This window comes from Lucilia sericata, unplaced genomic scaffold (genome assembly GCF_015586225.1).
Source record: "Lucilia sericata isolate MDLA Ls3-8-SP2 unplaced genomic scaffold, ASM1558622v1 Contig000233F_arrow, whole genome shotgun sequence".
NCBI lineage: Eukaryota > Metazoa > Arthropoda > Insecta > Diptera > Calliphoridae > Lucilia > Lucilia sericata.
The window spans coordinates 73969-82500 of NW_023994260.1; the positions used below are offsets into that span (position 1 = coordinate 73969).

At 35.3% G+C, this 8532-nt stretch overlaps 1 protein-coding gene across 2 annotated transcripts in view; it reads right to left on the reverse strand.

Moving 5' to 3' along the window:
• The window catches only part of LOC119602441 (CD109 antigen), a 16788-nt gene continuing 8256 nt past the window's right edge, over positions 1 to 8532 (reverse strand). The window contains exons 1-7 of one of the 2 annotated variants that reach the window (XM_037953970.1): positions 8300 to 8361; positions 7338 to 8193; positions 3406 to 7165; positions 1714 to 1907; positions 1481 to 1655; positions 1290 to 1395; positions 1 to 1187 (exon numbers count right to left, since the gene is read on the reverse strand). In XM_037953970.1, coding sequence (XP_037809898.1) covers positions 973 to 1187; positions 1290 to 1395; positions 1481 to 1655; positions 1714 to 1907; positions 3406 to 7165; positions 7338 to 8167 — 5280 coding nt within the window. In that variant the 5' untranslated portion in view covers positions 8168 to 8193; positions 8300 to 8361 and the 3' untranslated portion in view covers positions 1 to 972. Of the gene's footprint in view, positions 1188 to 1289; positions 1396 to 1480; positions 1656 to 1713; positions 1908 to 3405; positions 7166 to 7337; positions 8194 to 8299; positions 8362 to 8532 lie in introns of those variants that run through there. The other variant, XM_037953969.1, reaches the window with a different exon arrangement.

Consider the following 8532-nt stretch of genomic DNA (forward strand, 5'->3'; position numbering starts at 1 on the left):
ATAAAAATACATTTTTTATTAAAAGATTTTATTTTTCATAGTTTTACATGTAAAACATTTTTGTTACAAAATTTTCATTATCATCTTATAAACATAAAAAATGTTCGTATGTATACATATATATATATATATATATATTGAAAAAGGACGGATTACAATTCAGTTATATAAGTAAGCTATAATTATATATATATATTTTATATATAAAAGGGGGAGATTATAAAACATTAAGCAAAATCTCTTGGGATGGATTTCTTTTTTGAACAAATAGTATTACATATAATGTTATTACTAATTTTATAGATTTTTACTTAAAAACTAAATTATGATTAAAAGAAGAAAAAAAATTTAAGAGAAATTAAAAATTGGAATTAAAATTTTTATTATTTGATATGATTTCTAAAATCTAAGGCATTTTTTGTAAAAAGTTTGATATTCAATATGCATAGTAAGACACTTTTGTTTAATAATAATATTTTGAGACAAATAATTGTTTAAGAATTAAAAAAAAGATAACACACTTGGTGTGTTATAATAATGAAAATCTAAGTTTGATTTTTTTTCAATTTCAATTTGATATCATTTACTTTTTTGTAAAGCTTGTCTTGGTTTAAATTTTAAGAAGTTTTCTTTTTTTTCTTTATATTGTTGGTATTTTGTTTTGTACACTTGAGATTTCTTTTTTTAAATTTAATAAACTTAAAAAATAAATTACTAAAAATTAGGAATTTAATATAAAAAAATTTTAGTTGTTTTGTTTTTTCTTTAACAAAAACATATGGACGGATTTAATTGCATTTTTTTAATATATTTCGAATTCGAGTTATTTTTTTTTTAATTTATCTTTCTTAAGGGTTTTTTTTTTCGTTTTATTACACTGCTGCTGCTGACTTTTGGTTACTTAAATAATAATACACTTCAACTACTGCTACTGGCTGATAAATAGCTCTAATACATAGACGATATAGGGAGCTAAACTCCCATTAGATGCAGCATATTGAGTACTAAATGGGTACGACTACGCATTAAATAGATGAACATACTAAACACTAACAACGATACAGACATAGAGGCACGCCAGCCCATATTGTAAATCGAACAGTATGGACACTGAGAACTACCACAGACTTCGCATATATTCAGCAGATATGTTGGCAAAGCATCAAATATTGTCTCATTAAAACGTTCTGTAATTTAAAAGAAAAGAAAATGTTTAAAAATCAAAAGTTTCGATTATTCCAATTTGTTTTGAAATTGTACAAACAAATTCCAAAAAATGAACAACATACCTGGAGCATAATAATCATAAACACGTATGGGTAAATATCTAGACATATTAGCCACGGGATACCAACGTTCTATAGTGAAATTAACACACACATCTTCTTGATCCAACTATAGAAACAAACAAAAGAACAACAAAGAAAATTATTAATAAATAACACCCGAAAATACTATTTCCCAGTTGGCCACTACTTACATAATCAAAATAGAAAACAACTTTATTATTTGTGTATTTAGCTCTACGTAGATTTCGCACACGATTACTTAAAACATATGAATCTAATTTTTGTTGCTGAATCCAGTAGCCAGTGGGTATGGTAACATCTAATACAGCCATGCCAGAACGTTCAGATTCCTGATGATTTATCCAGCTGAAAACAAAAGAAATTATTCAATAACAATTGTTTATTAAAAATTCAACAAACTTACTGTTGACATGCTACGTAAGAGATGTGAGACTGATTTCTGCCATGGAAATTGCCTTTAGCGATTAGGTTAAATGCCGGCACTGGAGGTTTAGTTTGGAATTTTTCGATGTCAACATTGTATTGTACATGCATTTGTAAAATGGCGTAACCAGCACCCTTGGCTTGGACTTTTACTGTACCCCAGGCATCAGGAATCTAAAAAGTATAAAAATATTAAAAAAATTTGAAAATTTTGCTGAAAACATAAGATAGTGAAAATTTGGTGAAAACATAATTTTTAGTGAAATTTTGGTGAAAATCTAGTTTTTAGTGAAAAATTGGTAAAAACCTAATTTTTTAGTAAAAACCTTGTGAAAATAGAATAGTCTATACTCAGGACTATAGAATAGTCTATACTCAGGACTATAGAACAGTCTATACTCAGTCTGGACTATAGAACAGTCTATAGTCTGGACTATAGAACAGTCTATAGTCTGGACTATAGAACAGTCTATAGTCTGGACTATAGAACAGTCTATAGTCTGGACTATAGAACAGTCTATAGTCTGGACTATAGAACAGTCTATAGTCTGGACTATAGAACAGTCTATAGTCTGGACTATAGAACAGTCTATAGTCTGGACTATAGAACAGTCTATAGTCTGGACTATAGAACAGTCTATAGTCTGGACTATAGAACAGTCTATAGTCTGGACTATAGAACAGTCTATAGTCTGGACTATAGAACAGTCTATAGTCTGGACTATAGAACAGTCTATAGTCTGGACTATAGAACAGTCTATAGTCTGGACTATAGAACAGTCTATAGTCTGGACTATAGAACAGTCTATAGTCTGGACTATAGAACAGTCTATAGTCTGGACTATAGAACAGTCTATAGTCTGGACTATAGAACAGTCTATAGTCTGGACTATAGAACAGTCTATTCTATAGTCTGGACTATAGAACAGTCTATAGTCTGGACTATAGAACAGTCTATAGTCTGGACTATAGAACAGTCTATAGTCTGGACTATAGAACAGTCTATAGTCTGGACTATAGAACAGTCTATAGTCTGGACTATAGAACAGTCTATAGTCTGGACTATAGAACAGTCTATAGTCTGGACTATAGAACAGTCTATAGTCTGGACTATAGAACAGTCTATAGTCTGGACTATAGAACAGTCTATAGTCTGGACTATAGAACAGTCTATAGTCTGGACTATAGAACAGTCTATAGTCTGGACTATAGAACAGTCTATAGTCTGGACTATAGAACAGTCTATAGTCTGGACTATAGAACAGTCTATAGTCTGGACTATAGAACAGTCTATAGTCTGGACTATAGAACAGTCTATAGTCTGGACTATAGAACAGTCTAGTCTATAGTCTGGACTATAGAACAGTCTATAGTATGGACTATAGAATAGTCTATAGTATGGACTATAGAATAGTCTATAGTCTGGACTATAGAATAGTCTATAGTCTGGACTATAGTCTATAGTCTGGACTAGAATAGTCTAAAGTCTGGATTATAGAATAGTCTATAGTATGGACTATAGAATAGTCTATAGTTTGGACTATAGAATAGTCTATAGTTTGGACTATAGAATAGTATATAGTCTGGACTATAGAATAGTCTATAGTCTGCAGTTTGGAAGGGAATCGAATAATATTAAACTGAAAATTAAAACGAAACATTCACAACTTACATCAATATATTGCAATTGCGCCAAATTAGTGTCATCTATATGCAAAGTATGCGGTTTACCGCCCTGAGACGAGGCCTCAATTTCCACCGTTAACGAAGAAACTTCTCGTATACGGGAATGTACCGTGTACTCGACTAAAGCTCTTAAGGCAGCACTAGTATCCTGTGTCGATGCCCAACCACCATCATTCAAACGTTGAGCATTTAACCAACGTGCTATAGGATCTACCGAAAATTCACGACGTGATACATAAACCATTAAAGCATAAGCGGTGGTTTCAATATTCACAGAATCATATTCATACGGCAAGCGAGGTAGAGAGAACCATTTTTGATTTTCTAATTTTTTCGGCGGCGGCGGTAGTTCTTTATTACCCCAATACATATAGTCGCCTACTATTCGAGCATGCGTGCGTAGAATACTGAAGACATGTTCAGCCATGGGAGATTTACTTAGTAGTAAAGCATAGGCAGTGATGGCCACATCGTAAGGTTCCGGAGTATCTTGCAGAAATTGCATATTACGTTCTATCCATGTTATGGCGCGTTGTTGAGCTAAGGCCACACGTGCTCCTAAGGAACCGGATAGATCTTTGACTATGGCCAATGATATGAGTACATGCGAAGTTAGGGTGACATTACGATTTTGTAGTGTATGATTGGCAAAATTGGTTCTATTCATTTTACGATCTGGCAACCAGGTAACCTCATAGAAACCTCCTTCGGGTGTTTGATGTTGCAGCAGCCAGCGTATGTTCTTTTCAATAATGGTGGGGTCAATATAAATGAAATTTTCCCATTCATAGAAAGAGGCCTCTTGGAAAATGCGTACACAATATGCGGTTAACCACACAGAAGAAGCGGAATTATTCCAATCAGAACGGAACAGGGAGAAAGAACCATCTTGTTTCATAAAACTGAGTTGTCGTTGATAGCCAATGTTCATGTGATAGAAGGCCTGTTTTTCCAAAGTCTTATTACGCTGATTAATCATGCGCATATAGAGTAAAGTGTACATATTGGCAGCAAAGGAGAAGGCATTTTGTTCAGCCGATTCCATGGGCAAGTACAGCAAAGAGGTGGCATTTACCGGCATGGTGGGGAATATAGGTCCCACCACATCACCCACTACCGAAATACGAGCCTTGTTAGAGCCATAAACAAAGTAACGATCCACTTGATATGGAATTTCTGGCGTCTGGGTGATGTTGACATGCATATATTCAAAAACATAAGCACGATTGGAGAGATCCAATAGTATAGATTGATGACGATATTGAGGTAAGCCATCAGATTCAACATGTAAACGTCTGGTTATGGTATCGGTACCCAAAAGAGTGGCCACATGTAGCGTAACATCAATATCTCCTAAACGTTGGGGTACTACCGGCACATAGACCACAGTAGTGCCTTGAGCATCTAAATATATAAAGAATTGTTGTTCTCCAAAGGAAGTGCGTGGATTATAGGATCTAACTATGCCATTTTCTTCTACATGAACAAATTTATAATCCGGACTACCATGTAAGACCACAGTAGCTTCAATAGGTGTAGTCATATAATTGAAAACGGTCACCCTTATACCAACTTGTTCGCCTTGTCGGCATTCAGTGGGCATTTCAACATTTATAAAGAACGGTTGCACTCCCACATATTCAATGGCTTTGTTAAGCATGCCAAAACCTTTGGAAGGACTAACACTAAAGGCGCTAACCATCCAGTAGGCTGGTCTATCTGGTACCTCCACATTAAACATGTAACGACCATGGGGGCCAATATTAACATCACGCCATAACCAAACATGTTCATAATGTCTTAAAACACGATTGAAACGGTATTTGCGGTAATTCTCCAACTCCGTATCATTGCGCACACGACAGCCAATTTCATCGGTACCATCATCACAATCGAACAGACCATCACATTTCTTATCCAAACGATAACATCTACCGGACAAACACTCGCCATAGCCCAAGGTAGCATTACAATTATCCGAACGCCTGGGTACATAGCCATCTGTAAAGACCACCAAACCACTGTATTCAAATGTGCGATTGGCGTCAATACCAAAAGAAGAAGCGGGGAAATAAACCAAATCATCAGGATTACCAGCATGAGAATACCAGATATGTTTGTAGGTGCCATTGGTTTGTTCATCAAAAGAAGACATTTTGGTAATAATTTTGGCATAAGTCAATTCATTGCCGGCCTGCATGGTATAGAAAGCTGAATCTATACCAGAGAGACCCACATACGAACCAGGTTCACCAAAAATAGCCACCTCTACCTTTTCACCCGTCCTAGCTTTACGGTTATTGATATAAACAGTGAAATTATTACGTGATATACCATTAACGGGGAAGGTTAAAGAATCCGCCACAATTTGACCTTGTTGGGTAATTTTCCATACCACAATAGTGGCCACTGGAGCCATTTCAGCACTCAAGACCACAGCTATAGTTTTAATACCTTCCGTAATAGTTTCACGATCATTCATCAATATAACACCCTTGGACATAATTAAATAATGGAATTCTTCAAGGAAAAAGTTGGTACGTATGTGGAATATAATATATTCTCCCACCACTGGCTTCTCTGTGCTGGTGGTTACTTTAATATGTTGATTGCGTGGTGAATAATGAGCAACTAATAGCAATTCTGTTTGAGCCCGTTCTCCTCGAGGATCTACGAATTGAGCCTGTAAACGCATTTGTGAGACCCCATTAAGAAAGTCTCTAGATTGAGCACGATCATCCAGCTGCAAATCATGTCTTAAATCAATTTTAACTTCCCATATACCAGGAGATAAAGGCATCATATTTAAACGTTTCATAGGCCAATCACGTCGACCACCAGATTTACTTTCCACAAAACCATTTACTTCCATTATACCTTGTTTAAGCAAATGTTCATCAATAGGAGAACCATCATGATACTCCACCGCCAGGTAAGTGGTAAAAGGCATAGTGGGCTTAAACACTTGAGGAGAATCTCCCAAGAAATTAACCTTAATGCTAGAGTTGTATATTCTAGCTATGGCATATCCCGATATTACTTCATCGTAGAATTTCTCTCCCACTGTGGCCGTAATCAATACTTCCATATTAGCCAAATTTTGCACCAATTGTTCCATTTCTCTAATGGGCCATTTGAAATCAAAAGTGCCATTAAAATATCTTAAATAGGGTAAGGTCTTCTTATATTCTCCCGACCAGGGATCATAAGTTTCGGCAACATCGGGTTTCTGCACCCAGAATGGCCATTCTTCATCGAATTGATAGTGTCTTTCGACCACAAATTGATTGGTATTATATATTTGATCCTGTTGCAATTGGGGCTGTTGTGATGGATCTGGATTCAATTGGTTATTATAATTGGGATTATAATTAACACCATAACGTCTCTGTTGTTCATAAATGGCGGCCAATTCTGAAGGTGATCTTCCCAAGCGGAATTTCTCATTGAGAGCTTGATTGCTAAAGTAGCCGATGGGACGTATGGTAGCTTTTAGCGTCAGATTACCCTTGACTGGAGCACCGCTAGTAAAGTTTGCCATTACACGACCATAAATGAAAGGATCTGTATTAAAGAAGTATGCGGGCATTGTAACATTGACTTCGAAACGTGTCTGGTAATATTCTTCTACAGAGAAATGACTTTCTTCCTGTTGTCCTTGGGCTATAACACGTATGGTCCATTCACCAAATGTAGGTTGATCGGAAAGTTTGTATTCTAGGGATACAGAGCCTAAATTGGATTGTCTGTAAGTGGAAGAGTATGAGAGTTGTTGGTAAAAAGAAAAGCAGAGTAAGTAAATGCGAAATTTTTTCTATCGATCGGAATATTCTTTAGTTTTGTTTCAAAATGAGTCCTCCAATCCAATTTGTCTTTATTGTCACAACTGATTTCTTTTAATAACTTTTACAAACTTACCTTGACAGCCAACGTCTAACAATATGACGACTAGGATCCAGCATATAAACATCGATAGCATTATCGAATCCTTTTAGCTCTGTAGTAATAGGTATGGTACGAAAACGTACAGTTTCACCTTGCATATACAAAGGTTTATCGGTTTGTATGAAAATGGACATGGAACGTTGTGAGAAATCCAAACGTGTTTCGTTGAGAAAAGCCAAACCACCAAAAACATTCTGATAGAAACCCTCGACACGTAACTTATACTCACCACCAGTACTGGTGGGAGGAATACGCATGAGAAGAGTTTCCGGCACACCCTCCTTAACATCCTTCGAATCACCACTAATCTGTACACCATCACAAGAGATACTAGCATGTACAGTGGTACGGTATTGGGACTGGAGAATATTAACTGCCACCTGGTATATCAAACCGGGACGTACCATACGTGAAGCCACTATAAAATAAGTAGGTTCTTTCGAATGATAATATTCCAAAAATTGTGTCTTAACATTGTAGGTGGTTTTGCCGCGTGACAAAGAGGGTTCATCATCACCATACGAACCGCCAGCACCGGGACGTTTGCCAAAATCTTGATTTAGATCATTGAAATTGTTGTCCGTACGATAACGTGTACGATCATTGTTATCCAAATTGTTTAAGTTGATATTTTGATTATAGGGATCATTGCTGTTGGCATTAAATTGGTCATAATTCGAGGTGGGTGTTGAATATTGATTCTGTTGATAGAAATCCTGTTGAGCTGTTATCAGGGGTAAAACAATACACAGCACTTGGTATAACAGCATCAGTTTAAGGCACCGATGGCGTTGTTTAGTCATTTTGATTGTTGATTTTTAAAAAATCTCTGGAAATAAAAATAAATAAATATGAAATAATTAACAAAATTTAATTATCTTTTTAGTTGATAGAAATATATATTAAGTGTTGTTTTTTTTTTTTGTCTTAAATACCCGCTCTAGAATCTGTAACACTCTAAAGTATTAGAACAAATGAATTCATTCACATAATCAACAGTTCAGAGTTTTTTATTTTCTATATTTTTAAAGTTTAAATATGGGGCTTTCCATTACAAAGTTTAACAGAATATTTTGTTAAGAAACGAAGTCTTCACAAATACTTCTATAATCATTAATTTTTCAATAGAGATATTTTAAGAATTTAAAATGACGTTATGAAATCAACA